Source organism: Lissotriton vulgaris, chromosome 6 (genome assembly GCF_964263255.1).
Source record: "Lissotriton vulgaris chromosome 6, aLisVul1.2, whole genome shotgun sequence".
Classification (NCBI taxonomy): Eukaryota; Metazoa; Chordata; class Amphibia; order Caudata; family Salamandridae; genus Lissotriton; species Lissotriton vulgaris.
The window spans coordinates 1,671,265,031-1,671,288,044 of record NC_141694.1 but is presented as its reverse complement, the minus strand read 5'-3'; the positions used below and the strand labels follow the sequence as shown (position 1 = coordinate 1,671,288,044).

The 23,014-nt window shown below is 43.7% G+C and overlaps 1 protein-coding gene across 1 annotated transcript in view; it reads left to right on the top strand.

Moving 5' to 3' along the window:
• Positions 1-23,014, top strand: part of NEK2 (NIMA related kinase 2) — a 216,246-nt gene that overhangs the window by 191,497 nt on the left and 1,735 nt on the right. Inside the window, exon 8 of the mRNA XM_086927845.1 lies at positions 16,720-16,775. Within this exon, the coding sequence (XP_086783971.1) occupies positions 16,720-16,775 (56 nt within the window). The remainder of the gene's footprint in view (positions 1-16,719; positions 16,776-23,014) is intronic.

Here is a 23,014-nt window from a genome sequence, read left to right as displayed (position 1 = left end):
CTGGGCGTCATCCTGGATTCCTCACTCTCGATGACCAGACAAGTCAACGCCGTTTCATCATCTTGCTTCAACATTCTTCGCATGCTCAAAAAAACATTTCGCTGGATCCCCACTGAAACTAGAAAAACGGTCACCCACGCACTGGTTACAAGCCGCCTGGACTACGGAAACACCCTATACGCCGGTACCACCGCAAAACTTCAGAAAAAACTCCAACGCACCCAGAACACATCAGCCAGACTCATACTAGACATTCCGCGTAAAGACCACATTTCTGATCACCTGAAAAACCTCCACTGGCTCCCCGTCCATAAGAGGATAACGTTCCGCCTCCTAACCCACGCACACAAAGCACTTTACGAACTTGGACCCGAATGCCTCAACACACGACATTCCTTCTACACCCCCTCCCGCCAGCTACGCTCTTCCAACCAAGCCCTTGCCGCTGTACCTCGCATCAACAAAACCAACATGGGAGGAAGATCCTTCTCTTACCTGGCGGCTAAAACCTGGAACTCGCTTCCCATTCACCTTCGCCTCACTCAGAACCACCTAGCATTCAGAAAGCAACTTAAAACCTGGATATTCGACAAGTAATTCCCCACCCTTCTTCAAGCGCCTTGAGACCCTCTGGGTATGTAGCGCGCTATATAAATTATTTGACTTGACTTGACTTGACAATGTTAAAGGGACATGGAATACACATCATTTAGGTTTTGTCCTAAGTGCCGTTATAAATATGCACAGAAGGAGAACCACAAGGTGTGCAACCTCTAGTTCCGGAAGGACAACAGCTCGGAGCACTGTGCAGCATGCTCAAAGTCCTTTCCAAAGACAATCTGGGGTAGACTGAAGCAGAGGTGGGTACATTGCGCCATGGCCACCGCTTGAGGAAAGTGGGAGTCCTTAAGGGAGCTGGGTTTGTTGAGTGAAGAAGAGGACACTTGAGAAGACACAGAAGAGGCCAAGGGAGAAGAGCGGGGCCTCAAAGAGGTAGTTGAGAGCCAGTCATAAGAAAGACAGAAGATTACCCCCTGAGGCGGAGATGGCAACACAATGTAACACCACAAGGGCGTTAGGCAGCCAAGCCAAAGAACTGTGATTCTTAAGCACGCAAAACTGGCATTGATGTCAAACTCTGGCACCAAAGGGCAAGATAAGGCCAAAATAGCATACATGTCCAAAACAAGGGATACTGCTGTCGGCAAACCCTCTCAACCAGCCTTGACCTTGAAAAGAATCAAAAGTTAGATTGGGTTTAGATCTCATTGGAATTAAACTGCTTGACGCTAAACCCGAAGAATGGCTCTACACGAGTGACGAAAAGCAGATCAGCGCCATCCATGAAGTTTGCCACACCGATGCTGGAGAGCATATGGGTCAATAAGCAGGAAATCTATTCTGACTCAACAGATGAAGAGGTAGACTCTACCCATCTAGAACCTTGTCCCCAGATGGCATTGCCTAGAGCGGCAAATGCACATGGAGTGTAACTGGAAGAAGGACAAACGGAAGCCTGCTTCCTCCTGGGGACTTTGCTTCCTGACCAGAAGAGGAAGCCATTCCTCCCGGTGCTACCCAGTGTCCTTGATGAGGGTATCAAGGGCTTCAAAGCCCCCGCTGCAGTTAAGGCCATCAACCAAGGGTGAAAAACCAATACTGGTTTTCCACTAACGACCCTCCCATTCATCAGGGGCAGTGAGCCAGGGGACTCCCTAATCTTGGCAAGAGAGCTAACAACCCCACCATAACAGATCGTTTGCAAGACCTGTAAAAACAAGAGGGCGGACATGGTGGGTAGGAAAATTAAAGTTCTGCTGCAATGGCATGTAACCAACTCAAATGCCCTATTCAACGGGTACGCCTATCAGCAGTGGGACGCATGCAACACCTACCAGTAGAATTCAAAAACAGGGTAAGTAATGTCCTAAAGGAGGCAAATGGCAAACAACTGTCTCAAGTCTGCGTTGGATGCAGCAGACACAGCCTTTAGGCACTATACGCTGCTACCACCCTGTGCAGACACACTTGACCGATACTCTTGGGGTTTAAACAGGAGGTACAATTCACAATAATAAACATGCCCTTTACTTGAGACCGATATTTTAGAGAGCCAGTCGACGAAGCGCTAAAGCACTGGAAGAAAGACAACGCGACCGCCAAGGTCATAAAAGTTTTACAAAGGGTCTTTTCAAGGGGGCATGGTGCAAAGAAAGAGAAAACTTGCGAGGAGGATTGCAACCATGCTCTACACATGCAACCTTCAGCTACAAAGTAGTTCCACAGCTGCACCATTTCAATTACCATACAGGTGAAAATAAAGACAAACTTTTCATGGACGAGGCAGGGGAAGAAGAGACCCCCCAGGGGGAACTGTGCAAACAAGTGACTGTGCAGGTAACACCCTCCTATATAAATCACCAGTGAAAGGAGGGATCAGAGGATTTTTAAAGGATGGAGAAAGATCTGCTTTTACAAATGGATACTAAACCTAAGATATGTCTATTGCATAGAATTGATTAAAAAACACCTCCTGCAATTCCACCAAAGATGGGGGATCAGAAAGGAAGAACAAGCTGCCTGCAGCAGGATGTAAAAGACCTATTAAGCAAGGGAGCCAGAGAATTGGTGCCACCATGTACTTCCTGTTGCCAAAGCTGGACATTACACTAAGACCCAATACTGGATCTATGGGCTCAAAAGGTCAATCAAAACATAAAAATTCAAGATGACAACCTTATAAGAGGTCATTCTCCTTATAGGACTAGGGGACTACTTGGCAACAGTCGATCTCAAGTACGCTTACCTGCACATACACATGACCAATTCAAGGTGTTACCATTTGGAATAAAATCAAATCTTGAGTATTAACAAAATGTCTAGCCAGTATGGTAGTACACCGCAGACGAAAGGGAATACATGTATACCCATAGCTGGATGAATGGTTAGTAAAGGCAAGCATGTACAATCAATGCAGGGACAGCAAAGTCCTAAAGACTTTACACAACTTGGGGTTTCCATCATCCATGAGAAATTATCAACTAAACCACAGAGGAAGAAGACATTTCTCGGAGCCATTCTCAATGTATAAATGGCAAAGGACTTCCCTATGGACAAGACTGTCAAGGGAATTCTAGACCAGGGTCATCGCTACCAGAAGAGTCCACATCTAACAGTGAGGACAGTGGAGAAAATGAAGGGAATGATGGGCTCATGCATTCCTCTATTACCACATGAAAGATCAAAAATGTGATCACTACATGAGTAGTGGCAGCAACAATGGTCACAAGCGTCGGAGTTGGGACGATCTGATGGTTGCTACAGAAAAGGTGCAGAAGCAAATGCATTGGTGGCAGGGCCGGACTGGGAACCAAAACCGGCCCTGGCAAAGTGCTCGGCCGGCCCCCCTTCCCCCCCACCCCCCCACCCCCCCCCCCCTTGAGGCGGGGGGGGGGGCATTGTGGGTCCCGCCGAGCTCTTTGCCCGGGCCGGTTTTCAGCCGATTTTGTTACAGGGCCGAGTTTGCAGCTATGCTGCAAAAACGGCCCTGTAACGAAAACGGCCCCCTGGGGGCCCAAACCGACCCCCCACACATGCGACGCACCGGGGAATTGCTCTGTGTCCGCTACAGCCAGTCCGGCCCTGATTGGTGGAACCTCGAGACAGTGTATCAAATTGGAAAATCCTTCAAATCACCAACTCCCTTGGTAACTATCACAACAGACTCAACACAGGCAAGATGGAGAGCTCACATATTCAACCTAAACTTCAGGGACCTATGGTGTATAGTGTTGAAAGCCTTTAAGGTCCAAAACGGTAAAAGTGCATGCTGGTTAAGGGTGGCTTGAAGTTCCTTGAATGATTAGCTGTGTTTCTGTCCCCGGTGTGGTTAGAGCCATTATAGTAGACTTTTTTTTACGTTTCGCCTGGCCGTAGCAGTGCGAAGCACTGCTCGCCCAGGCGAAATCTTATGATCCTACAGTATGGGGCTTTGTCCCGCCTCTGTCTTCCATTGGCTGGCTCCATAAATGGAGGCTAGCCATTGGAAGAGATTGGCTGTCAATCACTCTTTCCCCGTCAGAACGCGATTCGGGGGCGTTTCTGGGTCTTTTTTTAAGTCCCGCCCTCTCCTCTTCCCATTGGCTGGAATTTTACCTTCCAGCCAATGGGAAGGGGAGAGCACGAAAAACACGCCCCCGAATCACTACAGGGCGCGCTGTGCTTTCAGTCGACAACGACAACTCTTTTTATTTCTGTGCAATGCCACAGACTTAGCCCAGGCACGCAGCTTTCCTCCCACAGGTTTTAGGAGACTCGCAACGATAACCGCCCCGAAGCAGTACGGTGCGTACGCCTGAAGCGTACCCTTCCGCACCGCAAGTTGAGCCGCCTGGAGACGTACTGCCTTACTTGGCTTCCGTACGTCTCGTACTGCCTGGAATTGTGTTGCCTAGTGTCTGCCCCGTACAGCCCATACTACGGACCCAATTGCCAGGCAGCTGCCCCAAGCTGCACAGGTACGAGTCGTACGCCAGGAGCGTACTGCACCGTGGCCCCCGCTCCGAGGCCACGCCGCACCAGAGCCGTCCTGTATGTGTGGTACAGCCCGCCCAGTATTTCGTGAGAGCTTCCTTCCTAGTTATTTAAAAAACGCGGGGCATACAAAGAGTTAAAAGCCTTTGCACTTTCCGTGTCTGAGGACCTTGTTTCCTCTCCCCTGATCACCCTCAAATAGAGCCCACACAGAGTATGCAAATGCGGCTCCACGAGGAGCCCGGAGCTGCACTCTCATTGGCCGCCACTACATCACTCCACCCCGAGCAGCCCCTCCCCTCGGAGGACGCTGCTGGCGTTGGACGCTGGGCCACAGAGTCCAGCCAGGATGGCATAGATCTCAGGCACAAAGAGGCTTCACGGGGAAACAAAACATCCCTTCAGGGGAGGGGGCTCGAGAGTTCAACCCGAGAGGGTACTGCAACTCAGCACGCTCGGCCTGCACTCAACATCAAAGCACAATTCTTTCACAAGCACATTTTACAGTTTACTTTCTTCTTAGGGTGCAGCCATCTTATGAAGCGTATAAACAAGGGTGTTCTTTTTTTTTTTTACTGAATAAAAATGTTTGCACTGTTTTTACTTGGTTCGGAAAATTAAAGTGAGCCAGGGCCCAACAGTACGCAACGCTGCATCATTTATTTGACTGTCTACTCAGGGACATCCAGGGATCACAAAATGCGTAACCTCAGAGCTTTAAGGGGGCTGGGTCTGAGCACCTGCAGTTTTTTAAAGGGCGCCACGAAACTGGTCTCCATCGGCCTCTGTTTTGTGCCCTGGCACAGGCGGTCCGCATTTTTCCCATAGTGCAGTAACAGCAAGCACATCAATGTAGAGGAAGGGTAATCCTTTTAAGAGTCATTTTCTCTGCGGATTTCCCTTCTCTTTTTGAAACTCACGAGCAGCAACTTTGCCGTGGTGTCACCAGGGCTTTAAGTGGAAGTGTTTTCAATATTCTATACAAGCCATAGTTGCTGCTTATTTATCTTCTGCAACTACCAACCATTGACAATGCCAATAGTCCTGACTTGTAGGTATGATGTGACTTGTATCATATATCTGGACCGTGGACGCAATGACAGGAACAGCAAAATACAAGTCCGGCGGCACACTGTGCTAAACACAGATTTTTTGTTTACGTGTTTTAAGCTACACCCTTAATCACATTGACCACACCCCTTTGAGGGACCCCCTAGTTTTTTCATCCCACTTAAAGCCCTGCGTAACCTCAAATACATCATGACATTTTATCCTAGTTTATCTGTAAGAATAAGTGTAATTCTGCCGTCTAGTCCGGGTGTTATGGTCATCTCATTTGTAGATCTGTGTGATTGTTTGTGTGAGCGGTAGGAGAGTTCAGCACGTTTTTGTGGGCTCGAGCTGAAGCTAGCAATGCATTTTGGCGAGGAATGATGTGGAACACGTTCTTGAATTGCGAGACTGTGCTTGTATCCTCCTGATGTGTGATCCCACGTAAAATGAGTGTAGTGAATACGAGTGTATGAATGGAGCATTCGAATCTATATAGTTACGTGACAGCTGATCTCTGTAATGTGGAGAAGTGCTTGTGGGGTGCTTATTGCCTGTAGGGCAGACCTGTGGGGCTTCTGTCTTGTCAGGTCCAGCAAAGGTGTGCAGGGCATTATAATTCCTGACTCATTGGATTCTGGCAGACTAGGGAAGAGCTCTAAGCTTTTCTATAATGAGTGCTGCTCCTGCTCAAGGAAAATCTTCATGGGCTCATTGCTATCACTGTGAAATAATGACCATATTCGTAAACAGTATACTAGTAACCACCCAAAGGCTTCTGTTTGAGTTACCAGCAGAAGGAAATACGTTATCAATGTACAATGCCTCTACATGATTAATTAAAAAAGACCTGAGGCAGCACACGCCCAGCAGTAAATCTCCCCAACTCAGTTTGAATTACCATTCAACTCTCAGCTTTAAATATGCTTTGGAAATGCAGACCATTTTGTCTTTATCAGCACGTCCGTTTCTGAAAATAAAAAATAACTATCAAATAACTTTGCCATTTTGGAAAATAAACTACATTTTCTAAATGTATATTCCGAAAGAAACCTAATTTCCACTTTTAAAATAAATACCAGTTTTATCTTGTTTAGTGAATACCTTGTCAGTGTTCACTATGTATCGTGCGTGTACAAATACGTCACATTGTCCGAATTTGCTTCAAATATCCAGGCTTTAAATACACATGCCGTGGATACTCACTATGATGCCAATAATACGCCAAAAATGCTCACCATTATATCAGAGGCAAACACTGTGCCAAGGCTTACATCGTACCGGGCAGGGTGCTCACAGCACTTCAGGCCTGCCCATTATTATGATGGTGCAGCCACCATTATGTCAGGGGTGCCAAAAATTAAGTCGGGCTTGCTCGCAATATGTGAGGAATGACTCAAAGTACACACAACAAGACCAAGGAGGATCACAAAAGGTTAAGGATGATGATTATTATGGATGGGACACTATGATGCCCGGAATGGACATAATGTTGACAGAGATGAACCCCTGTAGGATGAGAAGCAACACATTATTTTGGTAGCTCTTTACAACAGGCATAGCTACCACGGAGTGGCACTCTAGATCAAGGAGAAACACAATGCCAAGTATGCATGCAAACAGACACACACATAAGTGTGCGCACATGCATGCACACATGTATGCACAGACAAACATTCATGCACAGCGAGGCTTGGAAGTGGATCTCTGCTCTGCATACAGCCCCTGCTCGCATCAGCTCATACACTGATCATGGACCCAACTCACACACTTTGTTTCTCGCTCCTGCCAGCCCACACTTAGGTGGCTCCAGCCCTGGCTACTGCTGGGCCCCATCTTTCCTAATCACACAGTAAGACTGATAGAGTGTGGTCTACAACATTTTCAATCTCCTTGTGACTTTACTAGTTTTACAGTGGTTAAATACGGTCATACTGAAGGCCCTGCGTCCAACACAGTGTGTGCTTCTGTCTTAGCATGAGTCTTCCCTCGGTTTGGCTGGCTACCACTCTAACGTTCTTTAGATGAACAGTGCTATCTTCTTTATAGTGCATAAACACCCTGATTGATGTTCTGGGCTGAGCTTCACTCTGGAGAGCTTAAAATGTGTTGGCAAGCTACCAGAAGCTCCCGAGATAACAGCTGGAGACCCATGGGCTAGGGCAACCAGCTTGACAAGAAAGACTGGATATGAAAGTTGGCCATTTTCCTTTTTCACTTTCAGCCTAGACTTTTTTTTGTCAGTGAAATTTGGAGGGGGGGGGGGGGGTGTCATATTCATTGGAATACTCGCTCCCCTGTCATTTCCATGGCCTCTGGGCCGGGGCGCTCACCTAGACTTTGATCTGTGGCGCAGCCGCCCGCAGACTCCCAAATCCTTCTCTCAGATGCAATCGGGGCTCTATGTGTTGTGTGTGGGGGGGGCTCTGGGGTGGGCTCTGTGTGTGTGGGGGGGCTCTGTGTGTGGATCTGTGTATGTGGGGGAGGCTCTGTGTGTGTGTGGGGCTGTGTGTTTGTGTGGGGTTGTGTGTGGGGCTGTGTGTTGTGTGTGTGGCTGTGTGTGTGTGTGTGTGGGGCTGTGTGTGTGTGTGGGGGGGGCTCTGTGTGTGTGAGTGTGTGTGTGGCTCTGTGTGTGGCTGTGTGTGTGTGGGGGCAAATGCAATAGGTCTCGCATTTGCGAACGATTAAGCTATTGACATTGTAAATGACAATGCCATGTATTTATCTGTTTTCAAAACCAACACATAAATAAACAATTTGTCATTTACAATGTGGAGAAGTGTGGCTCACTGGTTAGAGCAGGCAGACCCTGAAGCAGAGGTCAGACCCGGGACCAGGGTTCGATTCCCGACGCAGCAGGGTGTTGAGCTCAAATGTCCACGGACTCGATAATTCTCGCTTCGGTGCCTGACCTAATCATGGGTTCACACTATGCAACTCTGGGCATTAAGCTTGCTTAATCTCCACAACGGCCCCCCGCGGCGGGATGCCTGGCTTTCACCTTGGGGATGCCCTATAGGGGCTATCTCACAGGGAAAAACCAGGACGGGTTCCCAAGGCAAGCGCGGAGATACCCCTTCGGGGGTTGATTCTGGCGCTATATAAGAAATGCAATAATAATAATAATAATAATGCCAATAGCTCTAACTTTGGCAAAGGCGAAACCGTTGCATTGTAAATGCTTGTTTGTAGATTCCACGCATTTTAAAGCTTTGGCCATGTAGGGAAGTCCTGAGATGCAGCAGTGACCGGAGTTCTAGTGTTGAATTCTATTTGTTTAATTTAAGGAATAGCGTAATGGAATGGTTAACATTAATTAAGTTTAGCCAAGATGGGGATTATAATGGTGAGGGTTGAGTTGATTCTCGCATTGCATATTTCAGTGATGGTCTACATTTGGGAGGAATGTGAGAATCTGGTAAAAGGTTCTACTACATTGATTGGCCCTACATGCAGGGGGCAGTGTATGTGAGAGTGCTTTGTAGTCTTTCTATTTTGTGCTAGCGATTTTTTATTTTATGTTTGTTTCCCTCTTATTGGCCAGGGACGTTGACCTAAAAACACTGTGCCATGCCAAATGCTTGATTTAAATGTGGTACCTGTGTTGCGTCAACCTTTTTTAGTATACTTTTAGGGTAATGAGAAGTTGAGTATATCTTGATAAAAGTCACAGTAAAAAAAGTACCAGGGAAACTGCAGCAATAGTTCATTAATCCAACTCCTAAATGGCCACCCAAGCAACACCTTTCCCAGATCCGTTCAAATGAATCATTTGGATGAAAAGGGCTGAGCAGAACATTTGCCTTGGTATTGAGGGCTTTTTTTTATTCCTTTACACTTGTCCAAAGTAGTGGGATGCTGATATGTTTAACCATTTGGAAAAGGGTTAGTAAGCTACTGATACAACTGCTAACCAAAACTATGGCCTCCTGCCAAGATGGCTCTTGGGGTCCTGTTGTTCGCTGTGTATCTGAGATTCATGAAATTACAATAGAAGATTAATAGTGTACTGCCCTCTTATCAGTCTGATGATCAACAGACTTCCAAATTATTTGGAAAATGTAAGTATGTCCCAAGCGTCTGAAATTGCCTGAGGTTCAAGGCTTACCAGTTTCTTTTAAAATCTGTGAAATTACAATGTTCGTTTGAGGTTCGTATCATGCGAGTATGAGATTTGGATAGACTGGAGTTGAGTGTTGGCTATGCAATTGCTGGTTAAATATCCGTTATGAAATGTGTTACCGATTTAAGAGATGCTTATTATTATTATCTTCTGTTTTATCCATTAATTTGGGAGTCTATTGAAAAGGAAAAAGAAAATCACAGTTGCCCTGATTAATACTATTTAAATGTAAAGTTACTAAACACCTAAAATGGATGCGAATATCTGATGGGTTGTAAAGTATGTAGAACAGTTTGCTATCCTATCCTTATCGGTCAGTACCTGTGTGTCTTTCAGATCACATCTGTTTATATTGTGTGCTGGATTATTTATTTGTGTATTTGGCATTTCAAAAGTGTGTACAGTTTCTTCTGAAGTGATGTCTAAACCCAGTGCCGCAGATGTTTGCTCACTAGTGCACTCTCTGCCTAAAGGTTCTAGACCTTAACCTGAAGAGAGCCCATCAATGGTGCCTTTTAATTTCCGTCAATTTAATCAGTACAAATTCTAACACAAGGCTCATGACGCTTCATTCACATTTGAGTAGGCTGCTCCTCTATCATGATGGCTGCTCCCAGATCATGATGGCTGCTCCCAGTTCTGAGGTAGATGAATACAGGGATGGTTTCTCGCCCCTTCATTCATTTTCCCCCCAGTACCTCTGCTCAGATGGGTAGCTTTTCTTTTCCTAAGATTTGAGAAAAAAGACAAATGTTAAATCAGTATTTTAGTCTAGATCTCTGGTGTGTGGATTCCCCCCTAGGGGACCTGGTGGGGGCATTCCACCTTCTGATCTGTTGTTGCTTCAAGAGGTGTGGCCAAGACATCTGAGATTACTGCTCCTCAATGGCAGTTTCTTCTTTTGCACTGCAACACTTTCTCATTGTTTTGTACGTGTCTGTTTGACAGTCGTGATTATTTTATGGTACCTAGCAGTCCAACCTATTACATTTTCTGTGCCACTGGTCTCCCTTCACCTGTGTCTAGAATCTGTCTGGCTGACATCTGTGGACAACCAGAAAACCGTTCCTAAATTTGGACAACTTGGACAGATTGATGAACAGAAAGATATGTTGTCCGATGCCAGAGTTTTAAGTGTATCCTCAAAGACTTGGTCTGGATCCAGTATGTTGAAGGAAAGGGGGAGGATCTCTCTTATAGGGATCCTGTGCTTAATCCTTACTGTTTTTTAAGTGGCCTGGGATTCCCTTGTCGCTACAATTAGTTTTTTACTTCTAGATTTTTTTTGTTCCTTTGAAGATACACATTCTTCTGTGTGAGCAGAATACTGGTTATAAAACATGGAGCTCTTCCGTAGAGCCTTTTTGTCTCCTTACAGCTGCCCAAACATTCTTCATTGTTTCGCTCCGATCAAGGATGCGTGAAAAAATGTCCTTGGCCCTTTGGAAAAGCTAACAATATTCCTTGATGGGGTTGTTGAACATCCTCCCTTAACCTTACCCAGGTTAATTTGACTGATGTTGCCAGTCAGCCACATTAACCTGTGAAAATATTAGGTCCCATATTGGACCTATAATGCAAAGGGAAGGGTGCTAGGTCTAACATTGGATAATGGTTTGTGTGCTATGTACCATTTGCTCAATAAATGTCCTAGACTGAATGAGGAAGTGTAAAGGTCACCAAGCCTTCTCCTCTGGGCAACTCGACTTTAGTCCTCAGTAAGCATGTTTGTTTATTGTGGAAGAGAAGCAGAGTTTTGTGTATACCCCTTAATCACATCTGGTTAAACTGGTTGTTTCCCAACCAGTCTGGAATATTATCGTAGTCTGAGAGGAAATTTGTTGCAGGGGTGTGACCTACCAAAACATGTTTTCCTTATTTTCTCTGAGCTGAGCACCACTTCTCTTCACCATGGTTGTGGTGCTGGTGACAGTATTTCTCAAGTTGGTATGTCTTCTACATCATCCCTTTATTTTGATGACTGGCTATGGAGACCTTGCTCCATTGGTGCAGCAGGTGCAAAGACACCGGGGCCCAAAGGCCTGATGAAGCCAACAGAATCCTGATTATTGCTGTATTTCACTGTTCCTACAAAAGCCAGGTGACCAATTTCCTTTTTTGCACCAGGGCCCATGGCTTACTGGCTACATGACTGTTCTTAAGTGCATCATACTTTTTCCCTGTGGTTCTGAAGCTTGTTCAAGCTTTGCTTGTGTCTGCATTGAAAAGTCCTCTCTGGTCCAGTCCCAATGTCTTCGATTCACTGAAGCCATACTGGGCACAAAATTGTGGCACATATTATTTAAAAGCTGTAGTAATGCAAGACTCCCACAATCTGATCAGGTGTCACTCTTGATACCCTGTAGATATTATGCAAAGCCTACTGTCTAGGGTTCTTCTGAGTGTAAATACTTCTTATTGCGTGCATCTTGTTGTCTGAGATTTGTATGCAGCTGAACTTAGTTGATGACTAGAGTACGTATTTAGATCAGTCATGATCTCCATTGCAGTAAACACAGAACCTATTGTTCCTCTTTTGCGTATGGATGAGGTTCGACAGTTGACGTCCTCCAAGATGAACTTCCACTAACAAATATTCTGCAAGTGAAGACAATCTTTCCTGCCCCAAAATCTTTTTTCTCATACTTCCTCTTCAGAGAAAAACTATCTTGGAAAACTGATCATAATTTTATATATGAATTAAATTGGTGAATTTCAGGGAGATGCTAGTTTACAACATTTGTGCAACATTTTAGGTATACATCACTATGATGCTCTTAATTGCTGAACACCGCGAAAGGAGACAGTCAGTGCATTCTTGTGACCCTCAAGTAGAATCTCAAATCTGACTTCTCCTTCTGAGGACTAAACTTTGCTATATGGAAACTTAATATTAGTGTCAAGTCCAGTCAGTCTGTATTGTGACTGAGCAAGATTTTTCTCCCTGTGGGCCCTTTTTTCCCAGACTGGGGTCATCTGTCTTGCTGTATTCAACCGTCTTTTCTATATCACCCATGTAGCACTGAAATTCTGAAATTCTCGTAAGTGCTGCATGATGCCATTGGCTCCTTCTTTTAATGGTGGACCTCCTCCCAACTCAGTTATTGTGAGACAGTGAAAATATAGAACCCTGGCTTCCAAGATGAAATTCTGAAATAATTTATGTGATTTAGTTCTCTTCCGAGAACAACACATTTTTGACAATAAAATTTACACTTCTACCGATACAATTATCAATCTAATATAAATTTTAAAATGATTTTAAAAAGTTGTACATATTAATACATACACATTCATTAGGTGGAGCTTTGCAGAGGGAAATCCTATTCTGGAAAGAGTTTATATTACATTTTGTTTTGATCGGTGTAATGTATCTAGTCCTGGCTGCTACAACAGACTTGTTTGGACAGGCATAAGTCACGGAGATTAGACCCTCTTTCTTTTGGCAACCACTTAAAAGTGGCTTCCAAGGTAAAGTTTTGCTGCTGTTTTCTTTTTATTATTAATGTGCTTTAGAGCCAACTGAGACAGTTTCAAAGGAAATTACATTCATTGTTAGTGGAATGATTCCACGATGGGGCAAAAATAAATGTGCAAGTGGTTCTGATTAGGTTAGCCTGTGCAAAGCAAATGCATAGTATATTTTCTTTAGGTTGTTCTGTAGTTCACGTGGCCAGGTCTGGTGTTCAGATGGATGATGGGAACCGTCTTAATCCCCTGTTGGTATTTCTAAAATCTCCCGTGTTACTTATAAATCCCTTTTAGGAAACTCATTATTTAGTCCTTTCATGTTTGGAATATGAACATTCAAAGTTTGAGGTGGAATCAACCTTAATGTTGCCCTACATCCTTTCAACTTTTCTTAACAATCGGATCTTTCTCTTGTTCTTTTTCCTAACTCCTTTTCAAGGTTTGATGCTTTACATGAGCTAAACATCATTTGGTGTCATAGATTTTGCCTGGATTATATGAAGGCCAGTCTGTTTAGAAGGGTTTTTGGATTTTGATGGGTGTGATGTTAGTGGTCTCCTGGCAAGAAATTGTCCAAAACAAACCTTACTCTCAGTGTTTATTATTGTAGTCTATAATGCTGAATTAAGTTATGGTTTGCACCACTAGTAGGAATCTGTTCCGAGATTGTGGCGTAGGCTGCGCTTTCATGTTTCTAGCATATGGTAGGTTAGCTATAGAGTACCTGTCTGGGCTGCAAATATGTTGTAAGCACTACTTAGTATTTTGGCTCTATGTCTATTTTGCCAGGCTGCCTTAAATATATTTTGCTAAAATAAGTGTATAGCTGCCAACTGTCTGCTGGACATTACTGGGTACACTTGCTCTAAAACTATTTCTTTCTCGGGTGGGGGAAGGGGTAGGGTGGACTAGTAGTACCAGTCAAAACATTTTCATTGTACAGATTCCTAAATTGGTATCCCTTAGCCCAATTTCCCCATGACTAGTGTTTTCCGCGGGCTGAATTTTGGTGGGTCGCAAAAGTCCAAGCAATAAATAAAGATTCCCTTTAAATTCTGTATTTATTTTTTGTGACACACAACAAAATGTAAATACCTGTAACTTAACTGTACACAATCAGAAGTTAGAAAAGCAAAATAAGGAGCCGTTTAAAAAACAAGCATTGAAAATGCAATAGGTCTCGCATTAGAAAAGTTTGAGCTATTGGTGTTGTGGAAATGTAATTATGTTTTGAGTTATGTTTATGTTTTTCTAATAATAAAAATATTAATTTTGTTCTTTGAAAAGGCAATAGTTATAAAAGTAGCAAATGTGACACCTATAGCATTAGTAAAGGTACATGTTTAGCTTTTCCCTGTCTTACATGTATTGATCTGACAATTCCCAATGGCGTTGAATTTTTCTAAATAATTAATACTGACATAATATTTGTTGTAATTTATAATGGTACTAGATTTAACGTTTGCAATTTATCACTTGACTATCGACGGCAGAAAGGGGTGTCGAAAGATGGGAGGGGGAGTTGGTATCCTTGGTTTGCTTGCGCTGGACGGTAGGGGTCAGACATGGTGCGATTGGGGGTTGGTTCTGGGCAGTCGAGGTCCGGGTGTGGGGGGATATGCGGGCAGCTGAAGTGCTCGTGGCGGCTTGAATGGTGGTGCAGTCTGAGAAGAGAGGGCTGCTGATACAGGTTGTGAGGTGGGGTGTCAGCCGCATGGGCCGCTCTGAAGCATAGCGTTGTAATATAGAACGTTTCGGCCATTAAGGGGCTCCCGATGGCTCTGGGGATGGTGCAGTGCAAGGCGAGCAAGAGGTGGGCGAGGTAAAGGGGAGTGAGGGATTGTGGCACCACTCAGTGCCCTCTTGCGCAGGACGTGGGGGGGGGGTTGGCAGGCATCCGGGCGGGGTAGAAAAAAAATGATTAAATAAAGTTTTCCGTGTAGCAGAACAGGCGGGTTGCAGGCGGTGCTGAGATGGGGTGGGCGGAGATCGGAATTAAGTGAGGAGATGGACGGGGCAGCGGGGGCGACTCTAGGAGAGTCAAAGGGATGCGTCTGGGGGGGGCGTGTGGTGTGTTCATTGGTGGGTGGTTGGATTTGCAGTGCAGCGTTGGGCGGGGCAGTGCTAAGGGAGCAAGTTGGAGGGAGGCAAAGGGCGCCACGTGGGCACCAACACAGGGCAGCCAAGGTGGAAATGCACAACTCGCTGTGAAGTGTGTCAATGGTTTCATTGTACTGAACCACTGCTCCCTTATGTGGTGGGAAGAAACAAAATGAAATGTGAATGACACTTTAACATGCCATAGGATGACGATACTGACGAAAAGCATATTTATGCGTTGGAAAACTGTTGAAGCTTGTGAGAAATCTAAAGCCATCTGTAGACGAGACCTAAAATAGCCTTTGTGGACAGAGATGATTATAACAACTTTCGTTTTATATTGCGACTCCCTGTCCTCTTGAAGGTCTTACAGAAACAAGCGTGCCCATCGAATCCAAGAAATACCCCTTATGAAAACCTTCGGAATAACCTGTAATCTTAGATCATAACAGTTTTCAGTAAAGAGTTGTGGGAGTAAATTTTTTTTATTGCATGGCTCGGCTTTGGGCTGGCCTTAGGATCAAGTAAAAACAAGTAAAGCTGGTGGCAATGATGCGGGGTGGGGCAGCGGAACCCTTTGATGTAGCTCACGGCCTGGCGGCCGTGAAAGTGCAAGCAATTAGGGGGGAGGAGAAGTGAGGCACAGATGGCTGTCTTTCATGTGCACGCGCTTTTTAGGTCAATGCGCTTGCTCATTGAGCCTTGCTTTTCATGGGCACAGCATGAAATCGCCCGATGGTTAAGCTCTCGTTAAGCCCCAATATCTCTCGCAAGCTCAATGCGCAACCGCATTGACAGGCGAGACCTAAAAAAAAAATCTGAAGTGTGAAGGAAGCAAAAATTTTCATAGGATCAGAACAAATCACAACACTTTACTTGGTGATGCACAAATGATGAATATTCAATTAAACCCAATTTCCACACTATCATTTGTGTGCATTATAGTTTTATCGGTAAAGCTGTATGTCTGCAAATTTAGTGGCCATTTCAATGCAAAATGTGCTGTCCGTGCACTACCATGCCTTACTTACATTAAAACATTGCTGGCTCATGTCTAATAAAGTTAGGGGGGTCACAAAAGATTGTCATTCTAAAAATTGGAACGTGGTTCTAAAACGTTTGGGAAGCACTTCCCTTGGCAAATTTTTGCTTCATTAGGAAGAAAGCTGAGACTGACATCCTTCAAGTGGCGGGTGATCAAAGGAATGACGTTCTTAGCTATGCATGTGTACAGGATTTTTCTATTCAAATGTTTAGTACTAAAAATAATGTTCTGGCTTATGGCTCTGCAGTGAAGGCACAGAATCTGCAGTAAAACGGGCAGCCAGTATTCACAACAGTGGCCAAGTATGTATGTTTGATAACGTTGAAAGTAATACATTTTGTCAGTACCAACCAAAAAGCAATATGCACGTTAACTCTGTTTTTTTTATTTGCAACAGGGCCGAAGAGGTATTGAACCGGGACAACAGGTTAAAATTGTCCCATAATGACAAAGGTACTAATCTATTTTATATAAATACTTTTTGCAGACATTGAACTATATTTATGCTTGAGTATCTCAAACCATAGCTGTACAGTAAAGGGGAGTGCAGAGCTCTAGGATTGCTCATTGTATTAAACCGTGGTGTCCATGTAAGTAGTATAGTACTAGTAACAGAATAAGAACCCTTCAAATGTTAGTTCATGTGAGTTCTTTTCATTTCGTATCCTTGCAACGTGTAATTTTGTCCTACATGGGGTGGACCAATTGGGGGCGTAAGGCTTGTAGCCTTGTTAGGCGGGTGCTTTCACTTTATCACCTAGTTCTGACAGCTGTTCTGATGAATACAGGTGAGGTTAAGCACTGGTATTGAGTGGGATGTGGTGATGTGTGGAATGCTTTTAGCAATCTTGGCCACAGGCATTTGTCATAGTTCTGCACTGCAGAGATGGATGAATACATAACCCTGAAAACTGAGGGGAATTTTTTTATTGATTGCCCTTCCTTTCTGAGAATAAAATGGGGACAGCGGGTTGGGGGAAAGAGAGAAATCAACCGCTGGCGTCATGTACTGTTATCCTCCTGTCTTAATAAAGAAATAGTGTTTAGTGTTTTTCTAAGCTCCTTTAATTCTTATATTCTACCTTGTTAATTATATTTCCAAAATATTTCTGAAGTTCAGTTATACTTCACAGCTGATGCCGGCATATTTAGAAAACCAGCATTCATTCTCTTAACTTTACAGAGCAATATCCAAGACGTTTGTGTGAAATTGTGAGTCCAGAAAACCGTTCGGACAGGATTACCTGAATCAGTTCAAACAAATATTACAGACTATGTTAGAAAAGGGAAATATTCCAAAGCTACTGCCTCCCTGAATTTCCATATCTGTACCAATTTGACCTAAGGTCAATTTCATATGCATAAGGAAGTTCTGAAAAAAAACTCCAAAGAATTGCTTGAAACATGAACTGCGAAGGTTACTGACGCAACACTGCAATACTTGAGCAGGTGTCAACAAGATGAACAAGAAGCTGTGCTTCCTACGTTTCCAATATGGCTCCCATGATCTACTCACTAATCTGACGCCACACACTCTTCTAGTAACATTGCGTCTTCCTGCAATTGTTCAAAAGTGTCATGGGGATTCTGCTGGTAAGCACAACTATGCTTTGGTATGACAGTACGTCAGAATGTAGGTATTGAGTCTCGCTCTCTCTATTCTCCACCCCCCTCCTCCCAAATTCTGGCTAGCTCACAGTGCCTCACCTGAACTCTCAACCTTCCTAGAGAACTAGGTTATTTTTGCAAACCTAGAAAATGACCCTCTAGTACCCTAGGGAACCGTGAAACAGTTAATCATCTTTTGACCCACTCATGCATGTTATTAGTAAACAACGTAAAGACACAATGAAAGTTATGAAGCATATGTGCTGCGATGAGTAGACAAATACAACTAAGCAACGGGTCAGCATTACTAGCAGGCTGTATGCAATAAACACCTCCGCCATGGCAATTTATCGATCTATGCCTATGCCTACTGTGTAAGCAAAGGGGTACACTAGTGATCTCTGGAATTAGCACCAGACCCCATACCTGGCCCTCGTCAGGAGTGTAAACTCAGTTTCCGCAAAGGCAGCATGTCAGGCTCTGCATGTGTTCGTTCCAGGACAGGTCTCTGTGCTGTAATTCTCCTCTCTGATCCCGAGCAGACAAAACCAGTTTATATGATAAAACTGATGTATTGGAAAACTGCAGCGGAGTTGCTGTGTTATGTCTTAAACGTTAGGAACTGTTGCTGACCAGGCAGAAGAAAACAGTACATTTTGTTATATATAGACCGGCAACCTTGTACAAAATGTGCAGATTAACTCCCAAGAAGAATCACTGAATAACAGAACAACATATAATGTGTATTCCTAAAATAATGGCACAAAAACAAACACATTGTGTGGCAGTGCAAGGCAAAGCAGCCTAAAATATCTAATATGCTAATGTAAATGTGAACCAAAGTGAGCAGTTTGGACTTGTGATTTATGCTTGCCAATTGGATATGTCTCAAAAGCTGGTATGTCTCTTATTCATGTGTCTTCCAGCAGGAACATGAACATGATTGATTCTACACACCATACCGTGTTAAGGGAAGGAACTCACAAACTACCCACCCCTCTTACCACATTGGGTATAATACAAACTCAACATCCGTTCTGGCTGTAATGCTCAACAAAAACGTGTGTTCTACTGTTCACATTAATGGCAGTTGTGTGTTATACAGATGCAGCCTGCATTTGCACGGGGAGAGTGGATATACATGTACTTCAAAGGTTCTCTGCAGTATTACTTTAATAGATTTCACTGGTGTCTGGGAACTACAATGTCTGAAATGTCAGCCTGTTTTCAGAACAGGTGCGATACATGCCCTGTTATATACACAAAAGAAACCGCATTCATTTCAATTAGTTGTCTTCGACCAGTAGATCATGACCTACCTGTATCTCCCAGACACCTTCAGAGTAGCTCGCAGCATTTGAGTTCCTTTTTAAATAAACATAATGTCCTATTTTTGTTTTAAAGTTTACAGAAGGCTGTGTTTATTTTACATTATCTTCAGGCTGCAGATAGCATGTCTCATGCTACTTATCATGAGCAGTACTCAGTCGTATTTATGGGCCAGGCAGGGTTTCAGAGGTGAAGAACTGAAGCAATGAGGTATTCAAGTCTTAAATAAAAGTCCTTGTCAACTCAATATTGAAGCACAAGAAAAAAATGTTTCTGAATGCTTTTATATAGGAGAAAATGAAATGTTAACTTAAGGATAAGGTTAACTCTTCATTTTAATTTTCTCCCATTTCAAAGTCACATTTACAAACCGCAGGTCTATTGCTCCCAGTGGCCAGTAGACACTGTGCCATATTTATAACTAAAAAATAGTCCTTTTTTAATGGGTCAAATTTAAAGTGAAGAAAAAGATTTCTATAAAACATTGTCCTAATCTCTTTGTCCACTTTCAATTAAGTCAATTATGTCTTAATGTTTTATGATCAAAAAACAATGTCCCAATAGGTGAAATTTAAACAGTCAATTAAACAAGCATGCACTTCGCATTGCTACCAGGAAAGAAGGAGAACACTCTAGAATTTTAAGACAAGATAGTCAAATCATCTTATTTATAACATACGGTCATGGTCGAGAGTATACAGTTATATAAGCAGCACTGTGTAAACTCAATTACGTGACAAACATAAAAACTTGGTGCTCTACAAAAGTGACTGTTGTGAAAGTGGCGACGCAAGTGAGGAAGTAAACAGCGTGAACGGCGCACTGTGAGTGAAGTGCAAATTATCTACAGTGGGTGGCTCGTATCATGTGACAAGGTGGTATCACAGATTACAGTTTTTTCCTTTTATTTGAACCACATTGGTAAAGTACGCCAATTATTAAGCTGTGGAGTCGACGGCGTTTCGATCCACGTTACTGAGGATCATCATCAGGACTTGGTTGTCTAACTCGGGAAGTGCTGGGAAGAAACTTGGTTTAGAAGCGATCAGGGGCGATCGTCATTAATGGGTTGGAAACCTGCCCGGGGGCATAGCTCGTGGGGTATGAGCGGTCGTCTGTGATCCGCCAATTATCTGAACGTGTCCTTAAGTCATTTTCAAAGTATATTTCAAATTGATTTAAAACAGGAGCCGGAAGCAATCCAATGGTTCAGGGCTCGCCGAGTGGCTGCGCGTGTCCTTATAATCTGCGTGCTGGAGCCGGAGTAAATCCTCGGGTCCAGCACGCAGATTATAAGGACACGCGCAGCCACTCGGCGAGCCCTGAACCATTGGATTGCTTCCGGCTCCTGTTTTAAATCAATTTGAAATATACTTTGAAAATGACTTAAGGACACGTTCAGATAATTGGCGGATCACAGACGACCGCTCATACCCCACGAGCCATGCCCCCGGGGCAGGTTTCCAACCCATTAATGACGATCGCCCCTGATCGCTTCTGAACCAAGTTTCTTCCCAGCACTTCCCGAGTTAGACAACCAAGTCCTGATGATGATCCTCAGTAACGTGGATCGAAACGCCGTCGACTCCACAGCTTAATGATTGGCGTACTTTACCAATGTGGTTCAAATAAAAGGAAAAAACTGTAATCTGTGATATCACCTTGTCACATGATACGATCCACCCACTGTAGATAATTTGCACTTCACTCACAGTGCGCCGTTCACGCTGTTTACTTCCTCACTTGCGTCGCCACTTTCACTTTCACAACAGTCACTTTTGTAGAGCACCAAGTTTTTATGGTTGTCACGTAATTGAGTTTACACAGTGCTGCTTATATAACTGTATACTCTCGACCATGACCGTATGTTATAAATAAGACGATTTGACTATCTTGTCTTAAAATTCTAGAGTGTTCTACTTCTTTCCTGGTAGCAATGCGAAGTGCATGCTTGTTTAATTGACTGTTTAAATTTCACCTATTGGGACATTGTTTTTTGACTGTACCTTCCTTACCCAGTCCTAATGAGGTATAGGGGTCATACTCCTGTTAACTATAACTTAATGTTTTATGAAGCATGTTTCTTCACTTTAAAGTCCTCCCATTTAAAAAAAAGTCAGCATTGTTCCAATATAAATATGGCAGTGTGTCTACAGGACACTAGTAGCAAGATGTCTGGTGTTTGTAAGTGTGACACTTGGAAATGGGAAAAAATGTAACTGATCATCTTGTTTCCAGTGGCTTGTAGACATGGTGACCTATTTATAAATGAAAAATACAATCATTATTTTAGGTGGGAGAAATGTAAAGTACAGAAAGATTTTCATGCTATGAACATTTGTACAGAACCTATTTTTACACTTTAAATTGCTACCATATAAAAAATGCTTCTATGTTTGTGTTATACATATAATGGTGCCACATATGGTGATAGGTATGTTCTGTGCCACAAGTGCATACGACTCAGCCTCTTTGTGTCACCCATACACATATGCCATTCATAGGCTTACATTCATACACTCCCAAAGATAACAATCTAATTGACACACATACCAGCCTGTGCCCCTAGTCAAAATATTTTGTTCTAACCATAGTATCTGGCTTGTGGATTTTAGGCTTAAAGTCTGTGAACCTATGCACGGGGGAGTCTGGTAACAATGTTCAAATTGCTTAGCCTTCAGTAGTTCATAATGATTTTCACTGATCAGAAGTAATTCTCCCTACAGAAAAGGTTGGACACCCCTGGTTTAAATGAACAATAAAGCCATTTTGTGTATGTATCACAGAGTAATGAGATGTACAAGTCTACTTTGCTGTTGGTGGACCCCTTGGTTGTAAGAGTCTGGGTATTTAGGATTCTGATAAGGCGTGTGTGTTTGGGTGTGAGTCGGCTTAGGTATATGTGGACTTTACAACTATGTGCACCTCTGGATTGAGGTGGTCTGTGGTTTGGCTTGGGCTTTTTGCTATGGGAACTGATGTTTGAGAATGCTTACTGTGTTCATCTGGAAGACTTGTGGATTCCTCCTTTTCCGCACAAATATTTGGATGCAAAGCTTTCCACCCTTTCCAATACCCTTCCTTGCCATCCTGTCTCCTTAAAGTCTGCCTTGGGTCATGTGTGACTCTTCCTTTTAAATGTCATAGAGAGGTTTCTTTTTGCATTTGGTCTTCACCTTTGTGTTTCTAAGATGCTTTGTACTCAGCTGAATGACTTTAAATGCTGGCTTTCTTTGTATTTCTCTTCCTCCGTGCTACCTCGTGGTCCCCATCACCTGACATCAGCCCCTAATCTGACACATTCCCTTGTGCTTTGAGAACTTTTTATTACTTCTGTTCCCTTGAAGTGTTTCTTTCTCCCTTTGTTCATGTGTCTCCTCTCCATACCCTTCAGATGCTTTTGATCCCTGTCTTATTTTATTTGTTTCTCCCATTCTTGCTTCCTTCTTCTCATACCCTTTTTACCAAGCAGGTGAGTGGGAGGAAGCCCTTATTTCCTTCTGTCCATCTGATCTGGACAGGAGAGTGTAAGTAATTATCAGATGGCGCCATCTTATATCTGCTGCCGTACACCCCCAAACGCAAAGCTTAGGAGCAAGAGGTGAAAACTGTAAAGATGGAATGAGGTACGGCTATACGTTCTCCCCTCCCTCCGTCCACTCCAAATCGCTCTATCCTCCTCTTTGTTGTTTTGAAAGGAGGATCAGGTGGGACGAGCAAGTCCTCCTTTTCTGCTGTCCCACTCTGCAACAAAG